Genomic DNA, 21167 nt, shown 5'->3' with positions numbered 1-21167 from the left:
TGCGTCTCTCTATATATGAAAATTCAATACAGACAGATGTTCAAACAGACAGCCAGCCTTCATATACAATAGCATGTTCTCTGGACTAATGAAAAACTCTATCCCTCTTAAACGTTATATGAATTCTTCAGCACTTGTCAACCAAGTAAATATTGTACTAAAAGCCAGGGTATGACCACATTTACCAGCTGGCCAATAAATCTATAACCTTTTAACTTGTAATTCTTTTGACAGTAATGTGTTGTATAACCGAATGTAATCAATCCTTAAGGCTCCTGTATTTGCCGCACCAAGTTTAGTACAGGTTGATGATATTCATTAGTTAGAAGAGGTGCAGTATGGGATTCCTGACACGGTGCACACTGGAGGAAACCAGAGGTAAATGGGTTACATTTATTTTAACCTCTTTACCACAACTGAGTTGCTGCCGTGATTTTTTCACTTTGTCTTTAATGATTCAGTTATGCAAATCGCTTGTGTTTTTCTACTTTCATTTAGCATGGTTAAATCATAAATTGGTGCTTTGGAGAGATCTTGTTACAATCTATTACTGTAATGGCTCATAAATATGCCATTGATTAGTGAACAACCCAAAACAACAGTTTTGATCATTATTTCCACATCAACTGTAAATGTGCATCATCATGGAAGTATCAATTGGATGGGTAATCAACAAATACACTTTCAGATGACTCTCAAAGGGTATCACAGGGCAAATTATTCTTGACAATGCTTGTGAATAGATGCCAAAGATTGTGTCAATGAATATAGTGTGTGTATCCACATTATTTCTCCCTCCAAGAACTGATGAGTGAATTGCAATATGTAGGGCACAGAGAGTTTTTTCATTTGCTTGTATTTTTTATTTAAAAGTTCCATACAGTAAAACTCTCAAGTGGCAAAGACAGATTCTCTGGTTCCTGAGCACTGATGTTGGAAAGCTGCTTTACTGTTCTAATTAAACACATTATTAATTCAATTAAGGGTTTGATTAAGAAATTGAGAACTCAGTTGGAATGATAACCAGCAAGCACAGGGGTCCCCCACGACCAGGATTGGGAAACCCTGATCTACAGCACAGGCTTGTACAGCCAGCAATTTATATATATATATATATATATATATATATATATATATATATATATATATATATATATATATATATATATATATATATATATATATATTTATATATTATATACACACACACTGTATATATATATATATATATATATATATATACACACACACACACACACACACACACACACACACACACACACACACTGCAGTGAAAAAAGTATTTGCCCCCTGTCTGATTTTCAGCATTTTTGCATATTTTTGACACTGAATGTTATCAGATCTTCAACCAAAACCTAATATTAGATAAAACGGGACCATGAGTGAACAAATAACACAAAAATTTGATACATATTTCATTTATTTATTAAAGAAATAGTTCTTACTGTGGAATGCAGTGTTTGGTTTTCGCCAGACATAAACGGGGCCCATGTCGGCCAAAAAGTTCCACTTTTGACTCATCTGTCCATAGAACATTGTTCCAGAACTCTTGAGGATCATCCAGGTGCTTTTTGGCAAACTTGAGATGAGCATTCATGTTCTTTTTAGTGAGCAATGGTTTCCGCCTTGCTACTCTGCCATGAATCCCATTTTTGCCCAGTGTCTTTCTGATGGTGGAGTCATGAACGATGACCTTAGCCGAGGCGAGCGAGGCCTGCAGATCCCTGGATGTTGTTCTAAGGTTCTTTGTGACTTCCTGGACGATTTTACACCTTGCTCTTGGAGAGATTTTGGCAGGACGGCCACTCCTGGGAAGATTCACTACTGTCCCAAACTTTCTCCATTTGCACAATCTGGCTCTGACTGTGGTTCGGTGGAGCCCCAGAGCCTTAGAAATGGCTTTGTAACCCTTTCCAGACTGATAGGCATCAACAACTTTTTTCCAGAGGCCTTCAGGAATTTCTTTTGTTCGTGGCATGATGTACCTCTAGAACCTGTGTGCTGACAACTTCACTCTGATGGTAAGGGCCAAAGTTAGTCAGATTTATATTGGGCAGGGCTGGCCCAAATCAGGCCTGGTTGTTAACCAAAGTACTCAAACAGCTGATTCTAATTATCCCTTTAATTGGGTTGAGTTAACTGTGGGGGGGGGGGGGGGGGGGGGGGGAGCAATAACTTTTTCACACCTGAAGATTGCATGTTTGATTACCTTGCACACCAAACAAATGAAAGAAGCACCAAACTTTGGTGTAATTTTTTCTCTCAGACGCCCTCTATATACTACTACAACCCATAAAAAAATCTGACCAAATACAATGTGGAAAAAATGCAAAAATGCAGAAAATCAGACAGGGGGCAAATACTTTTTCACGGCACTGTATATATATAAACAGAAACTTGATCTATTTTATTTGATCACTAGGGGGCGCTGGCTCTTACTTTTATAAAGACACTAATCTAGCCTGGGTATGGCTATGGCAGGCAACAAGAATAGAATAGCAGTACCTGATGACCTCAGCTAAAACCACCTTAACACAAAATATCAAAAAGCAATAAGAACCACTCATGATGGCAAACTCATGAGGTAAAGGTACAGTAAAAACAACTGCAAACAGAATGTAAAAATGTCTTGCACTGGAGGAGAGCTAGAGTACCCAATGCTCAAGATGTTGCACCCCTGTCTTAAACACAGACACTGAATTTCCGTTCCAGTACCATTGCCTCTACCCAGCTCTCAGCACCGTAGCACACTACCAGGGTTATTGTAGCAGTGACTGCTGCTAGTTTGGTCCTTTGTGTCACAACACATCTTTTCCACTGAAACGGCTCAGGTTTTCAATGCATTTTCAATCTTCTCACAAAGTAATAAATAATATCAGACACATTTTCTATTACTTTCCCCTCTAGCTCCAGAAACTCAGTTAATGGTTGTTGTGCCTCTTTTATCACTTTGTTCAGATGAAAATTTTCTGCCATCCTTCTAATGGATGTGAAAAGACAAGCCACAACATTTACTTACTGAAAATCTAAATGTCTTCATCAGCTACCTACAAGCTGTCTTATTTCCCAGTGTTGTCATCTGCCTTCTTTGAGATGCAGTCAGGGATCACATGACTAAAGGGGAGGGATAGTCACAGACCTTGTAAAGAGTGCTCTGTTTTCAAACTAGGTGAATGTGGTGGTTCTGGGTATAGTATACAGTATAATAACTTTCACAGTTTTAAATCATAAAACCTTTTCCATGTCATAGTAAAAGGGTGGTATTTTTATGTAAAAAAAGCCATTTCACAGAAGAATCCTATTGATTAAATACAAGTCTATAATGATCTATTCCATTATAATGTTTTATTATTATTATTATTATTATTATTATTATTATTATTATTATTATTATTATTATTGGTACCTATACTGAATGATATTTTGACCTTCTTTAGGCCATCAATAGGGATTCTAAATATATATATATATATATATATATATATATATATATATATATATATATATATATATATATATATATATATATTTCTTCCAAGTCACACCAGGGGGCCTGCGATCTTCAGCACCAGTGGTTCTCTATACAGTAAGCATTGCAGGAATGTATTTTGTATCCATAAACAGAAAACAAACTACGACTACTGGTAATAATTAATTAAAGAAGACAATAGTACTGCTGTATGTTCTCTATAAAGTTGAAATTAAGCCAAATGCAATGAACAATATTGTTAAAAAGTGTTTAACCAAGGCTGCTGTCAGTGTTTGTGTTCCATCTGAAAGAAGACATCATGTGTCAAGCCTGTGTCATTACTGAAACTACAGTAGCCTACCAATTCAAATCTATACAGACTAGTCTATACTGTCAAAGTGTCTGCCAAGCGATGAGGTAGAAAACAGACAACTAGAGTGAATTTATATTCATTAACAGACATCAATAACAAAAAAAGTAAGACTTTTTACATAAAAAATAAAATTACACCGACCTGACCTTAATTGTATACAATATTAATGTTATATAATTTACAATTTCAGTCTCCTCACACACCCAGTTTCATGGAAAGGTATTTGATGTGGGTGTAGTTTTCGCAGTTGCAGAGAGGGGGCGCAAGAGTATAATCTCCAGGGTTCCGTGGAGATAAAGTGCAGCACACAGAGCAGTTGGGGAGAGTGTAGTGGAGCCGAGAGCAGGCAACTTCAGATTAGAGAGGGGGCAAGGGCGAGCCGGTTCACGTGAAACGAAATCTAGTACCTACCAAACAAATACAGTCTTCACTGTTGAAATTCTGAAAGGAAAACACAAGAAGACTTATCTGTGTTTCTACTGTGCAAAAGTTTATATTGCGCGAAAATGAATGAACTCGGTGGACTGAGCAATATTGTTTGGATTGAATAAAAGTGTGCATTATCATACTTGAAAAACAGAACAGACTGCAGAGAGCTATACAAAACGAAGCAAACAAGTTAAAAACGCTGTAAAATGACCACGGAAAGGGGAAACGCTGTACAGCCTGGATAATTCTGTCTACCCTAGAAATGCGTTTGGTATTTGCAGCTCCCAATGCGGAACGAGTTATCCAAGCAGGGGAGTTAATTCCTGGAGCGTTTAGCTACAAAGCAACAAAGCAGCGGGGTACAATTCACAAATAACAATTGAGGAAAGAAACAGAGACAAGAGCATTCATTTATGGTGAACGGGGAATAACACGGTCTTCCTGGAATTAAGCAAAAGAAAAGGGGAGTGGACAAAAAACTGAAACAGCCCCGGAGACAGAGGAAATCTGAAAAACGTGCAACTTCAGACTTCTGACAACATTGGTGTCTGCAGCCTAAAACAGGGACGGGACCTGAAATGTGAGTTAACTAAAACAAAGCCACTGTGAGTGGACGTGTTAAGCCATTTAGAAAAGCACATTATTTATGCATTGCATTGAACGGCTGGATGTTATAACACTGATCTATAATCGCATACAGGGAGGAAAGGCTATTTAAACAAACAAACAAAAAACCGGCAACATCGACCAGGTGTTTTGTTGAAAACCAAAAATACATTTGGTGCTGAGGAAAGCCTTTTTCAAAGATGGGTATATAAATGAACTGCGACCCTATGTATACGCAAAATAGTTTGGAAAAGTGCATGTTAATGTTCCAATTGTTGATTCCCGTGTTATTGTTGGCGTGTATTGTTGCTAATGCCGAGCTGTCAATAACTTGGATTACCCGAATCTAACCTGAACATCTGCATGTGATGCTAAATACTCAGAACTCTTTATACTTTAAACTATCTTGGTCGCGCGGCTGTTTTTGACAGTGCGGAATATACCCTCAGTAACAATTCAATTCAACATTCTAATTGCATTTGGAATTTTATTAGCCTATCATAATAATATGATAATAATAATAATAATATCAATTGCTTGAATTTGATTATGGCGCTTAAGCAAAGTTTTAAAAGTCAAGGAGAGAAGCAGCAAAAGGTGATGGATACGAATTAGGAAACATATTGTCCCCAGGCAAAAGCCGAACGGGAAAACGCACATAATTTATTCTTTATTCTGAAATCACTCTACGTACAAATCAATCGTGCGATAAGAGAGTTTTTAAAAGGAAAGAAACACATTACAGTAGTTGATAAAAGCTTAGTTCTGCATTGCAAACATTGTATTTGCAATGATGAGTACCAATATCGTGTATGAATGGCTGAAGACTCTCCACCTCTGTCAGTACGTGGAATCCTTTGTGGATAACGGCTATGATGATTTGGAAGTGTGTAAGCAGATTGGGGACCCTGACCTGGATGCTATCGGGGTCTTCCTGCCTCATCACAGGAATAAAATTCACGATGCAGTGAAGAGGTTAAAAGAAGAGGAGAAGGAGACGGCTACAGGACTGTACTTTACCCTGGAGCCTCAGATACCCCCCACTCCGGGAATCTACACCTGCCACATGATGGAGCAATACGAGTCCAAAGTGAGGGGGGCCACATCAAGGACTGAGGTCGCGAGGGTCGGGAGGAACCCTGGATATTGGGGTACAAGCAGGAACCACCATCTTGGTACTTCCAAAGAGCTGGTCACGTACCCCAAACTGAAGCTGAAGATCATGATCAGAGATAAACTTATCAGAGATGGAATAAACCTCAGTAAGCCACCATATTCTAACAAGGTAAGAATCAGTGGTTTAAGTCATGTTCCATATGCAGTTGGTTGTGGGCCCTCCGATGATTGAAGCTGTTTAATCTCAATTTAAAGGGTGTGCAGAAGTTTTTAACCTGAAAACTAACATTTAAGTTGTGATGACAAAGTTTGGTGTCTTAAGAGAAAGTTTGGTTCCCTAAGGCAACTCTTCATTGTAAGCATATTTTAAAATTACGCAGATACAACTGAATTGGGTTCACACATTTATAAAAAAGAAAAAAAGGCAGCATCATTCTTGTGAAGTCATACTTGTTTATTGAAATATTGTACTGCTGGCCCTGCTGATTCATAAACAAGTTTCAGTTTTAAAACTGCTTGTATGCGTAGTACTTAATATCTGCCGCTGTGATCAACATAATATTGCTTCAAGCACGAATGACAGATTGACTATGCACAAATTAGGATTAAGCCATGTTCCCTGCGTTTAGTAGGCATAACATCTCGGTTTGTTTTAGCATGTGGTTTCTCAATTGAGCTATTGTCAGAACTTGTTTAAAATTACACGGTACTGTCAGTTGCTGTCAAAGGGCTCTGACGTGAAGATCCTGCTATTCCTGATATGTGATTGTCTCTGAAACTGATCCTAATAACAGGAACGCTTTTGACAGACACTTAACCGGCAGATGTGTACAGTAACTGCTCAACATCACTTTCATCATTAAACAATAAGACCAGGTTACAGCTTTAATGGATTATTACAGTATTTGTTTCTTAGCAGACGCTCTTATCCAGGCCGACTTACAATTGTTACAAAATATCAGTACAAAGTATCATATTTTTGAATATCACATTACAGATAAGATGAGTTGTAAAGTACAATAAAATCAGTAGCAAAATATCAAATTCAAATAAGAGCAAAAAATAGAGAATACAGTAAAAAAAAAATTACACGTAAGAGCAGTTAACTTATATTAAAACTATTTGCTTATACGAGTTAAGTCCAGTATGCGCACATAGTAAGTACGATGAATGCATGAGAACGATATCAAATAAGAGCAATTACAAAAAACTGAATATGGATACTTATAAGAGTAAAATCAAGTACAAGATACAGCAAGTAGTTATAATTAAGAGCAGTAGTAGAATATGGCAAGGTAATTACCAGTTCAGTGCAAGTACAAGCTGATGCAAGTACTGGTACAATTGGGTGCCATATAGTCCAGTATAGTCGAGACTTGTGAGCTTTACAGATGGATCCCCATGGGGCTGCTTTTCCTACACCAATTACTTTGTCAAATAACTAAACAAAAGGCACTATTGACCAGTACAAGTAGGTTTCTTACAGTCTGTTAGTCAGATGCATACTGGTAGTCCTGCAGCAGGAGAATATGTGACTGACACATACTAATGTAGTTCACCCTTAGGATTTGTGAGAGCCCTGAGACAGACTTCTTGTATCTTCCATAATCAATCATTTTCACACCAGCCCAAATATTTTCAATAAAAATGAAACAGAAAGCATTATATTTCTACTTGCCAACTGTTCAGCTGGTACGCCTTTATGGAACTCAAACAATATTCAAAAACTCCTACCTAATGACCTGCTTGGGTTACAGCAAACCAGTATTTTTGAAGGGTGGCCTTTAAAAAACCTTAAGTTTAGCCATTTCTTATACTGTATGTGCAAGTGATTTACAGTAGTTAATTTCATTTGATGTGATCTCTACACTATTGCAAGTGTACAGTAGTTTCAGTCATCTTTATTTGTGTTTATCAGTCTTTGTATTGGAACTGTCTGCCTCACTTACAGTATTAACATTGTTTGTGAATTCACCTGGAAGATGAAAGAGTAGCACTGATAGCAGCCAGACATGGTGCAAGTCAGATATGCAAGCTTACCAACAAAGATCTGCCAATTGCAATACTTACTGTATGTCAAGGTAAGTCTTGAGCAGTAAATGGCTGCAAATTACATTTTCTGTTTTTGTAGTATTTGCAATGAGTGGTTCTTCTTGCCTGTGTAAATGTATTGTGTTGTTTTTGATTTAATTGTTATGATGTTTAGTTAGCGTGTTTTCACACAGTGTAGGAGCTGCTCTTCAGTTAGGGTTGCCTGCCAAAGGCTTATGTAGCTCGGGCTAGATCACGAGCACCACCTAGTTCACTGCTGTGTATTGCCAGCAAAAGTAAATAAACTTGCTTCCGAAATGGCAGATCACTAGGTGGCGCTGGATCTTACTTTTATAAGGACTCTTTGGTCAATCTAGCCTAGGTTACATATATCTATGGCAGGCAACTAGAAATGAAGGGAATCTCCTGAAACACAGGCTTGTCAAAATAAGTGAAACAGTTTTTTGAGAAACTGCAATAATAACCTCTCAGAATAATTGCAAACATTCATAAAAAAGTAAACCTAAGAAAGTGAAACCTAATTACTCTTCAGTATGCTGTAGAGATGATACTGCCACGAGTACCTGTGAATAATTAATCATTTGTGTTGTAGTTTTGTGATACAGACTGCTATTCATTAAGGTCTATGATTTGCTTTCGAAAAGAGGCATAAAAGCATTACAGTATCCCATTGCTGAACACTTATGTCACATGCAAACTCTTCAGCTGACACAGATTTCCCACATTGGATATATGTACTTGTATTCCCCCCCCCCCCCCCCCCCCCCTCCCTGGCAACTGCATTGGCATTGCAAACTACTGATGTTCTTAGTATGCATAATTGCACAGCATCATAATTATCCAAATTGTAGCCCTTCCAATTTGTTTTGGTTTAGCAGATTCTTCTAATGATGTTTTATACATTTGTATTGTCTGTGGTGTAAAAAGAACTAGAAGGGAATGAAAGAACAGTAGACTGCCATTCCATATACATATACTCCCTTTGAATTATTACCTTTACTCTTTAAATAACCCACAAGTAAATGTGCTTAAATTGGGCCCAATAAGGCTATATTGAAGTGGTATCGTTTGTCCAAAAATACCCAGATACCAGTGGTGTAGTCGAGGGTATACACAGGTAATCATAGCGTTTACCCACTTCTCATTAAGGGATACTGAGTTTACTCATTTCTACTCTCCTGTCAAATACTGGGTTAAAGACAAGATATTTTATCGGTGAACATCTGTGTTGTGCTGTTGTGTGCAATGACAGCTGAGAGCTCTCGGTCAGAACTGTGGCACAAGCAGGGGGGGCGTGGCCACTGGAATGCGTGTTCTGTTTGTGTGTTAGTGTTCTGTGATTGGTTGTTAATGTTCTGTTAGGCACACTGGACCTGCAGGGCGGTGCTAGTAGCCTTCATCCTATTACGCGAAAGGACTTGCAGAACTGTTCCTGTGAAGCGCACAGTTGGGTCTGTGACTGTTCAGACCTGAACAGCACCCGAGAGGGGAAATAACTGTATGGGTGGCTCTGGTTGGCTGAGGGCCAATAACAGTGTATCTGTTCATGTTTATCCGTTCAATCTGTTCGACCACCAAACAGGGGCGTTTACCCACTTTTTTATTTACCACTACACCACTGCCAAATACCCCCAGTAGAAGGTGTTCTTTTTAAATTTCAGTTAATGCATTATAAAACCTGGCAGCACGGAAGCTTGTTTCTCAAGGGTTAAATGCTTTAAAAGATATGTGGTTAGAATACAGTATTTATGCATTTGACATTTACATGTAAGTATTTGGCCCAGCACTACCTATCCTCCTGGGCATGTGTGTGTGCATTAAAGTCAGCCTGGATTCAGCTTTTAAATTCACAGCTACAATGCTCAGAAAATCAGACAAGCAAATTGCTGTGCCTATTCACTTTTAAGTGTTCATTTCTCTTTTGGTGCAGATCTGAGTTAAAGAGCTTGTCAGTCAGAGACAGCATACAATTACAGGTACTGCAGCACACAAGACATACACTAACTATTCATGGTGCATAGAACACCACTGTGGTAATCAGCCCAACCACAAAAGGGTTCTGATTAGGGGTGGGTATTAGGTGAGGACCTGTATTGTGATATATTGCGATACGTATTGTAATTCAACGCCAAATGATGCTGATGTTGATTTTTTGCTACCGAAATAAATCTACATGTATAAACGTGCTTGTTGTCATTTATATGGAATTTAAAGTATTAGAATGCAATATGACAAATTAAACTCTCATATGAAATGCCCAGTAAATATTTTGAAAGCTATTTGGTTTGAAAGCTATTTAAAATTCTCTAAAAACACTGATTTTAAATGTAATTTTTAAATTATTATAAAAAATATATTTATTTAAATTTTATAGTAAACATGTTTTTCAAAGGAGCATCCTATGACTGGCCATAAACATGGGTTTAAAGCTGCTTTATATTATTATTATTATTATTATTATTATTATTAATAATAATAGATTATATACACGCACACACACACAGTGGTTTGCAGAAGTATTCACCCCCTACCAATAATGTCAAATTTTGTTGAATTACAAATAATGTATGAACAGTTTTTCAAACAAACTTTTTTTATTCAAAGCTGTAGTGGTTAAACTGAACACTGTTATATGAGGAGGAGGTTAAATGTCAGCAAAACTTGTAAAGAAAATGTACAAAATGAAATTTACTGGTTGCATACGTATTCAGCCCCTTAAGTCAGTACTTGGTAGAAGCACCTTTTGCAGCAATTACTGCTATGAGTCTTTCTGGATAGGTCTCTACTAGCTTTGCACAGTAGGATGGTGACATTTTTGCCCATTCTTCATGGGAAAACTTACAGTACCAGAACCGCTGTTTTTAATCTGATGAGATCTAATGTGGTAGGTCCAGGGGAAAAAAGATATTCAGAATATACAGTAGTGTATATTACATTGTACAGAACTGTCGGCAGATAGTCTTTAAAAATAAATGTAAAAACAATTAAAATTGCACTGATTGCACTAGGGTGTGTGAACTATACATCAGCTGCAGAGTCACTTACAACTACGTCTCACACAATGAGTCAGTGGCTAAGGTGGGATTTGAACCAGGGACCTCCTGGTTACAAGCCCTTTTCTTTAACCACTGGACCACACAGCCTCCATAATGAAAATTAATAGAAAAAAACATGGATGATAAAAATAGTCAAAAAGTAATGAAACCACCAAAGACAACATTTACCCGCTAGATGCTTTCAAAACAAGCCAAATTTGGCTGGAAAAGCCAATCTGGCAGCACTGAAAAAGGGGGAGTAGCCTAAAAGTCACATGTGACTCTGCTTTTCAGAATTTAAGCAGCTCAAAATCTCTGTGTGCTTCTGCCATATTTTCTTTTGTATTGGCACTGCTCGCATTACGAGATCTCACGGGAAGTGATTATGTCGCAAGATAATAGATGACATTTTCCAGTAGATGTTTCCCTGAATCAGTTTAACCAATAATACCGGTATTGTTGTTCAAACACTGGTTATTGTATTGCCTGATGAATATCGCAATATACCAGTATATCAGTATTAGCGTGCACCCCTAGTTCTGATACCAGGGATATGGCATTTAAAGACGTTCAAGCAGTATAAACCTTAGCTATGAAATGGGATGCGTGTTCTTTCTGGTTCTCCAGGCTAGATGATGATCTGACCACTGTCCTTCACATCATATAACCTCATGCTTTTCCCAGTCAGAGTCATTTGAACATCCCCAGTTTCGATTTGGTGACATATGTTTACTGTGGCAGTTGCAGATGGTATAGAACTGGGAAAGGTCCATTTACACACTAGGGGTTTAGGGGTTTTCTCTGCATCAGTGTCCTTTTTTTGCCTAGATAGGGAATCGGTGAGAGTCTGTACTCATTTAAGTCCTGCCAATTTAACGGCTTGGTCTCCTTTGGTTTGGTGGGTTGTCTTTCAAGATAACCCCATGCATGTTCTGTGGGGTCCATGTCAAAGCGAGGGTGGTTGGTTCAGTTCATTTTTACATGATACCATACAATTGTCATTTTGTACAGTTTAAGTGACCTACAGATCAGTTGCTATACATGGAGTGGTCACTTGACATACTGAACTGTGCGATGTGCCATGCAATGGACTGCAATGTGTGAGGCCCAGAGCACTGGGCTTTGTTTATGTAGAACAGGAGATTAATTTGCATATTAGTGATCTACCATTATATCCCATGATGCAACAGCAGTTGAAACATCAAGTGTCATTGTGTTAGAATAGTAGAGTGCAGTCAGAAGCTACTTCAGGACAGCTGCAAAGGATTGTGACATTGATTGAAAGGCATTTATCAATATACACAATAATCCAACCCCAGAGTAAGAGCAGGCTGTATCAGCCAAAGCAATGCAGTTAGGGTTGCAGGATGATTGTCACCAAGTGTGCAGGGCTTGGACATATTATTGCAATGCTGCATAAAGATTTTCTTTAAAACCCTTGCAGTAAATTGATTTGGGTGAGTTAGTGGTACTGTACTAGACAGCAGTGATGCCACAGGCTCTGTTTTAGAGCACTGGAATAGAGTGTTTACACAATAACCTCTGCAAACTCCCCCAGTTATGGCTCCCTCTAGGCTTAACCTGCTTTTTACAAAGTTAAGTAATGTATTACAAACCGCACATGGTTATCTATCCTTGCATATGTCTTTGGGTCTTCTTTGGTGACAGACAGAATGTTTCAGATTAGTGAATACTGTGCAGTACAAACTTGATTCCCATTAAATCAGTGAGCTTCTGTAACAATGATTGCAGTTCCATTAAGTAGTAATGGACTGAGCTCTAGAGGAGCTATTGAAAGTTGGTGCATTAATGTTCGTATTACTAAAGGGGGGACAATGCTTATGATAATCTGATCTAAATCTTGTAGGGTTTATGCAGGTACATTATCCTTTAGGCTCAAGGAAATCCTAATACTTAATTATTATTATTATTTTTTTTTAGTAAGTTGTCCATTTTATAAAATCTAAGGCTTATGTCCTAAAAATCTGTTTGGTAAACATGGTTACATGAAAAAATGTGCTGCAATAGCTGCTGCATTTCTCTGAAGATTTAGTCACTCTTGCTGCATATCACACGAAAGGAAAACTTATCAGTCATGTCTTTGCATTTTGTGAAGTGTTGCCTGTTTAGAGCTAATGTGGCCCAAACAATAACTACATGGGGTGGGGTTGAGGTCAGCTATGGAAGGAAGTCATCTTCTGTTTGTGGCTCATTAAAGGGCAAGGCCACTGGGGTTAATATAGTGACACATGTTGAATGTCATATACAGTAATAATGTGCATGAATATTCTACAGTATATAATGGGATTGTTGGGTTTTGCCTAATTCCCCCCATTCTGTCATAGTGTAAGCCTTGATTGTGTTAATTAAAACTATTCAGAAGTGATGATTCTGGTACCTGCATAGGCTACACATTTACTGGTATTTTATTTGACAAAACTACAGTGGCGTAAAATGACTTTTTAGCAAGGCAAGCAACAACCTTTAGATTACAGATAAAAACATTTTCTTATGATATAGGCTACTAATAGCGATTCAATTAACCAAATACTACGGATCCATTCACGATTGTACACCGCTTTGCTGACATGCCGTTTCAACTCTTTTCCTGCTTTTCTGTAAGTACTTACTACTTGCAATTTTGGTTTTGGCCTTCTGTTTTTGTTGCAAAGTCTCTTGCACTAAACGGATTACTCAACAAGCTTTTCACTAAGTTTTCCATTTTGATTTTGACGACAAGTGTTTGTGTGCCTCTCAGTGCTCAGTCAAGGAGGATTCAGTTCTACAGTTACATGCCTTGCCTATGTTTTCCAGCACACGGCCACCAAGAAGTGAACAATAGCACTTTGGGATTGATTATCATGGGACAGGTGGCATATATGCTCCCTGGGGGCTCTTCAAAAACCTTTGTAATTAATTTTTTTGGGACACTGCATGTATTTAGTTTTTATGAGCAGTTTTATGTACTGTATTTTGTCCTTACTTGTCATTATTTATTATTATCCTGGGACATGTTAAAAACAGAACTTAGTGGCAAAGTGTCATATCCTCATTAAATGTGTTCTTATCTTTATTTTAAATGAATTATTTTTCATTGTATAGCCACTTCAAATTAATTGTTGGTTTCAGCTCCATTCCTATGCCCGTGCTTTGTTTTATAAAAGAAAAACGTTCACAGTATAAAATATTCTTGAGTGAGTCCCTTAGACTCATAGTTAAAGCCTTGGGGTAAGGGCTTCGAAGAAATGCACGAGTATATGCAAAATGCTTTTTGTTTCAGGACAATAACTCATTTGTTTTTTTTCCACTGCTGTTTTGTGTCTGGAATGTTTTCCTCCCCTGGTCTGACTGCTTGAGCTCATTTTGAAGTGAAGTGCCAGTCTGTAGGGACCACAGTTTTTTTCCAGATTACTAGGGAAAAGAATACCAAAACACATCATTAACTCCCAAAAGAGTCAACTCTTTAGAAAAGGACTCCGTTTGCAGCTAAAGCGTTGACACTTACGAAAAGTGAAAACGGAAACAAGATTAGCCTTCAGCACAAAGCCAGAACTTTGTTGCACAAGTAAAACTGTACAATGCCGCCTTGAATCTGCTCCGCTTCAGCAGTCTCTGTTCAGAAGGACTGCAAGTGTGAGAATTACAATAAAGGGCTGGAACTGAGGCGCATTGACTGGGTAAGAGTAATAAACACTGTTTGTCTTTCTTTGTCCTTGAAATTTAAGAGCACACTGCAATAAAGAGGGAGCAGAGGAAATTGGTTATTCTAGCAAGGCAAATTAAAGCCATGCATATCTGCCTCTTAATGGTGACTCTTAAGTATATCATATTTAATCTAGTTCTTGAATTTATAAAGTGAAAGTTATTGAACGTCTTTGTCTCCAAGGTAATTTTCTTTTAAAGTGGTCCATAAAACATCTGGAACCTGGTATACAGTTTGTCTATAGTTAGTCAAAATGTTTCCCCAGTGTGCTGAAGTTTAAGTTGCTATACTTAAGTCAACTATTGTACATTGTTACTGAAAGGATTAATAAAATTCAAAGCAGAAGGCTACTTTTTCTCCTTGGCTCCTTGCAGAACCATTCAGTGCTGTGTTTCCTGTTCAAGTCTTTTTTTTTTTTTGTCGCTTAGATTCACAAAAGGCAGTTTAATTTGATTTTGATTTTTCATTGCATTTCTAAAGAAAAAAAATAATAAAATATTAAACTGGAGTTTTTAAACTGTGTTCTTGCAAAGGCCAACTATATGATCTGTGTCCATCCCTATAGTGCTATTTGGACCACAGTCCATGGCTGAGTTACTAGCACTGCTCTTTAGACTTATTGAATTTGGCAGATCAGAGCGCTGCCTTGTTTTAAAGTGCTTTGTGTTACTATGCATCACAAGTAAGACACTGTAAAATCTTTAGAAATACTGTATTTGATCTATATTCACCTGTATGATAGTAAGTACACTGTGCCATTCTTCAACTGACAATCATGTATCTATCAATACATATTTTCTGGCTCTCATCAGCAACATAAAGCATGTTATTTTGACAAGTGGTAGCCATCTTAAATGTCTAGATCCGTGACACAATTTAATAATGAATGTTCAGCGGAAAGGTAGGTAACATCAACATTTAAGGTAGTGGAGTGGAGGAATAAAAAATCAAAACCAAATTCTCTAAAGCATGTGAATTCAAAGGCATACAATGACAAATGAGCCATTGTTGTCACTATTCAGGAGTATTTCTTCTGCTTCCCTGAACTGTAGCTTATGACAGACCATGTTCCTGGTCTTGTTGCCATAGCAATATTTGCCTACTGTTTTAGTTTTAGTGCAACATTTATCTGTAACAAAAGAAAAGCTACTATATGAGCACCAGTAACTGGATCCATATTACATCTTTTAATGATATATTCTAGAAAACATCAGTGGCTTTACAGTATTGTAAAAATGGTTGAATGATGAGAAAGGTCTTAGATGGATCACGAGTCATGGGAAAGTAGAAAGACATAAAAGGACCTACACATGGAGGGTTAGCAGAATTCCAAAAACCACATCTAGGTCTATTCAATAACGTAAAGAGCCGTGGATCTACATACTGCTGCCCTTTAATTATATTAGTCCTGCTGGTGCTTTCCCTCTGGAGTAATTTATTGACTTCTAAATAAATACAATAAAATTACATGGTGGAGACCCACCACTGCGTATTACATTAAATTGCCCCAATCTGTTAAGATAATATTTCTTTATAATACTGTACATTTGTTCTTGAGGGGGTCAAACTGAAATTGTCAGTGTTTATTGTTTTCATTTCTTTTCTGATTTCCTCTCTAATTGGAGCTACGTTCTGTGCATTGTTATCTCCGTACCATGGGCCTCATTTACGAAAGGGCGCTAAATGTTATGGTGCCGATAATTGCAATTACTGTGCACGTTAATGATTTCCGTATTTACTATTGTAATTTTATTCATGATTGCGTGAAATAGTGGGCATAATATGTGATTTGTATGGTAATGCATGTTAATGTATTTAAATGAGCATCAAGCTCAGAATAATGCGATGAGCTGTATTCACATGGTATTTACTAAAGGCTGTTAATTTTAGTGCGGGCATTAAAGTGATAATTTATTAGTGCATATGGGAACCAGGCTTTAACAACTGATAGGTGTGCTATTTTTCTGGCCTGAAAACTGGTGAGGTGCAGTTTGATTCTTTTTACTGACTCGATTAGTTGGATTCATTCAGTTTAGTGAATCAATTCAATAGATTTGTTTGATTCACTGATTCACCAACATGAAATAAATACATCTTGCTGAATTACTATATATATATATATATATATATATATATATATATATATATATATATATATATATATAATATAAACTATAAAAATCGTAATGTATGTGAAAATGTCTATATAAATTGTATGTAGGCCTATATACTCAAATGTACTACTCAAAACACATGACCCCCACTGTACGATTCCTAGTCAATAAGAATGCAGGCACAGTTTCAATCAATGAATCAACTTATTACTTAATGTATTGTATAGTACAGAAATAGGCAGATATAACTACAAGCAGCTTTCCTAGAACACTGACAAAAAAAAACTCAGTATCACAAATGTTATACAATGGAGGAAATAGAGTATTTTTTCTCATACAGAAAAAAAAAATGTCAAAGTATATAATGCAGAGTCTCAATATTTAACTTATATTCCAAAATATAATGTTTTTAACAGCACTGAAAAAAAAGATACTGACAAGCTGTGAAAATGCGAAACATTAAACAGTACCACTATGAAATGTACCTTTTTATAACTTCTGTCCAGACACTTGGCACGTCTTTTCTGACACACTTGATAACAATGCTGATTACGTGTTCTAATTCTGCACATTTTCCACATAATGCCTGTTGATGCAGAATCCAGTGTAAGAAAATTGTTACTAATGCATTTCTTTCTTTTAATTTTTTCCAGCTAGCCAGTCAACTATTTTGTTTAGTCATATGGTGCACCATCTGTTGTAATCCCAGTTACTTTCTTCCAAAGTAATTCTGCACTTTCCATGGCTTCTTGAAGTCCTTTCCTGTGGTTGTGTTGTTCTTGGCATCTACAGCACTTTTCATAAAAACCTTTTGTTGACTCCATAGCTTCTTTCATTTCTAGTAAACTCAAAATACGTAGCTTTGTGCAACGTGTCATAGTGAAGTTGTATGTTACAATCTTTCATAACTGCAACCGTTGCACTGCAAATCAGACATATTGCCTTGCCGTCAAAATAATTTGATGAACAAATAATCATCTGGCTAACGATTTTGGAATCTTCTGTGTTCCTCCACCTTTCGCTTCCGTGACGACTACTTTTTGGCTTCTGATTTTAAATTTTACACAAAGTAAAATAATTAGTTGAAACAAACCTTCGCTTCGCTATCCTAACCAAAATTATGTGTGCTGTGTGCATGCGGAAATCGATCCTTTGTGCTATTTGATTGGTTAGTTTACTACCTTTGTGAGCTGTGATTGGCTTAATGGTAATGTCATTCATACAATGCAGACTGCACATGTTGAATACGCATGTTATATTAAGGAGGCGGGTTGTTTTAAAGAAGAATTCCAAAACGATACAGTACAATGCAATTTTAGAAACTAATGGGCGGGCCGAGATGCATTAAAGGAGAAAGGAAAAAGGCTTTTGTTTTATTTTTTACATTGGACAAGGAATACATGTTAAAACTAAAAGGTAATTGGTGCAGTTTCACTTTACGTTGCCTCTGCCTGTCCCCTGCTGAGTGCTGTGTCTGTTAATCTAAGCCACCTCCACCTTCACAATAAGCTACTGACCAAAAGATACGCCTGGACTGCTGGGGCTTTTGCTATCACAGTGGTCACGCATAAGTCTCGTGCACATTAAATTATCGCTCACAATACATGTAGTATGCATGGTGTGGTATGTAAATTAGCCAAATACTATGCACGTAAATTCATGCGTTCTGTGTTAGTAAATGGGGCAGTAAATTTAGGTTTATCGTGCACGTTAGGCTCACTACTTTTAAGTGTGTGCTAACTCCAAATGTAGTGCCCTTTTGTAAATGAAGCCCCCTGTGTGAAATCTAAAAAAAACCCTGACCTGCTCAATTGTTATAAAATATAGATTTGTACATTTGGAAATTAAATGAACTGCCCTTGTATTGATTTTTGTTGACTTGTATGTATTTATGAGTTAATCTGCTTTCAGATCTCCGCTAATGGTTATCATTTTAGTTTTATTACATAGTATAACCCAATTTCAAAATATTGTTTTACTTTGTCAGATTTTCGCATTATTGACACACAAGTAACATTGCAGAAATAGAAAGAATCCTTTGCATTTTTTGCATGCAATATTTTGTCAATTTCTGACAAAATAAAACATTCTTTAGATTACTATTGTATTAAATTAGATCAGTTTCCAAATGAATGGTGGAGTGTTATGATCATGTCAGAATCTGCTTTTGTAGCCTCATTAAGGGCCTCATTCAGTAAACAGCAGTAACGTGCTTTGCACGCAGTAAGCCCCTTTACTGCCTGCTTTGTACACCTGCTGTATTTATGAACGCGTTCGAGTCATTTAAATATAATGAATAATGTTAATGAGTGGAAATGTATGCAAAATACGTCACAAAATACCGCAAGGGAGGTATTTGAAGAGCGCAGAAGAGTCGGGGAGAGAGTATTTCAGACCAGGCAGACAATACTAGGGCTGTGTGAAGAGGAGGTAATAACTAGATACAGATTGAGCACAGCCTTATCATATTAGCCTTATCTGAGGAGATCAAATCTGATCTAGAGCCACTTACAGGTAGGAGTCATCCAGTGCCAGGTCTAGTGAAATTGCTGTGTACACTACATTTATTTAGCATCTTGGTCATTTCAGACAACCGTGTCTGCAATTGGTGAGACATCGCAACCCTCTTTTTCCCGGTGTTTGCAGCAGGTACTGAATGCCCTGTGGAAACACACCGGGAAGTAGATCTAGTATCCCAGAGACACAGATGCTATATGATATAAAATTGGCCTTTTACGAAGTGTCTGGTTTTCCAAATGTATTGGGAGCTATTGATTGCACCCACGTAGCAGATGGTGTGTGATACGAAACTGAGGATACTTGATGTGGTCGCCAGCTATCCTGGTGTGGCACACGACTTGCACATCCTCAGGCAGTCTGGGATATATGAACATTACGAGGTAGGTGTATATGGAGCTGGTTGGCTTCTTGGTAAGTAATTTATAATACGTGATTCATAGGGCGCTGATGTCATAGGTGATGCTGGTTACGGGATCACACCCAGGCTGCTTACACCGTTGTCGGACCCCAGAATGCAGGCAGAGATTTGGTACAATACAGCACATGTGGCTACACGCTCTATTATTGGGCATACATTTGGAGTGTTAGTATGTTTAGATAGATCTGGTGGTGTGCTACAGTATAGCCCTGGCAAGTGAGATTTTTAGAATCATATCGTTCTGAATTAAAGTACTACTTCTGTTGAAAATATAGTACTGTACCAACAAAACCAACTACAATACATCTAAATGGAAGCCTACTTATTTTAAAGCACAGTCCTTTCAGCTATGTATTTTTGACATTGTGTCTTTTTTTCCCTGAAAAATTGACAAGGGATGAAACGGGCCAAAATGAAATAATCACATATGCGTCACACTCTTTTAACCGTCACTGAAGTCAACATTTGATAGGGTCGGGTATGTGAGTGCTGACTGTACTATAATAGTGTGTGTAAACCTTGTGCATAATTCCTCGTGCAGTGACAGCTTGCAAATGAATCATTTAGCTTGGTTTATTTGTGCATATAATTAGCTTAGTGAATAGAGTGGCCACTGCTTCATTTTTACGCATGGTGTGGCTTCCCCCTGCCACGCAGTAATTCTGGTCATTTACCACCGTTTAGTGAATGAAGCCCTAAAACCCTGAGCTTCTTTTTACTGGGATCTAAGCCTTAATTTAAGACAGAACGTATTGAATATTTCCAACATGTAATACCTTTTATAAATATAAATGTAATCGTTCCATTAATCATACATAGAGTTGTCATACAGGTAATTGCTAATCTGAGACAATTTAGCACATTATTCATCTATCTTGTGATTGGTGGAATTGTCTCGGTCACAAAATGTTTTCTTTTTAAAAGGTCATCTACTGTCATAAACATGCAATTTGGCATCCATGTTTAAGAAAAACATTAAACTTTATGTTTATGACACCACAACCTTTAAAAGAGAATATGCATTTCAGTTTTGAGTTTGAAGCTCCTCAATGTTGCAGTGGTTAAGTGAAGCTTGAAGGGCTCTAGGAATTGCTTATTTATTGGTCCATGACGGATGGGTTTTAGCGGATATTCAGACACTCTCTCCACAGATCTGGTTAAATATCCTTTTACTTTCTGATTTTTTACAGCATTTGAAACCTCAGAAGCAAAATAATTATTTTCATGCTCCTGTTTCTTGATCTGGAGTCTCCCTGTACACTGTATACTGTATGCTGCTGCTTTCTGTGGCAAAATTGCATTTAATCTTAA

At 37.4% G+C, this 21167-nt stretch overlaps 1 protein-coding gene across 3 annotated transcripts in view; it reads left to right on the top strand.

Moving 5' to 3' along the window:
- Nucleotides 1-4203: 4203 nt before the first annotated feature.
- Nucleotides 4204-21167, top strand: part of LOC117402243 (SAM and SH3 domain-containing protein 1-like) — a 373068-nt gene continuing 356104 nt past the window's right edge. For 2 of the 3 annotated variants that reach the window (XM_059024110.1, XM_059024109.1), the window contains exon 1: nt 4204-6183. In XM_059024110.1, coding sequence (XP_058880093.1) covers nt 5689-6183 — 495 coding nt within the window. In that variant the 5' untranslated portion in view covers nt 4204-5688. The remainder of the gene's footprint in view (nt 6184-21167) is intronic. The other variant, XM_059024113.1, reaches the window with a different exon arrangement.

Source organism: Acipenser ruthenus, chromosome 5 (genome assembly GCF_902713425.1).
Source record: "Acipenser ruthenus chromosome 5, fAciRut3.2 maternal haplotype, whole genome shotgun sequence".
NCBI lineage: Eukaryota > Metazoa > Chordata > Actinopteri > Acipenseriformes > Acipenseridae > Acipenser > Acipenser ruthenus.
The sequence above is the reverse complement of the archived record's forward strand: the minus strand, read 5'-3'. Positions and strand labels throughout refer to the sequence as shown.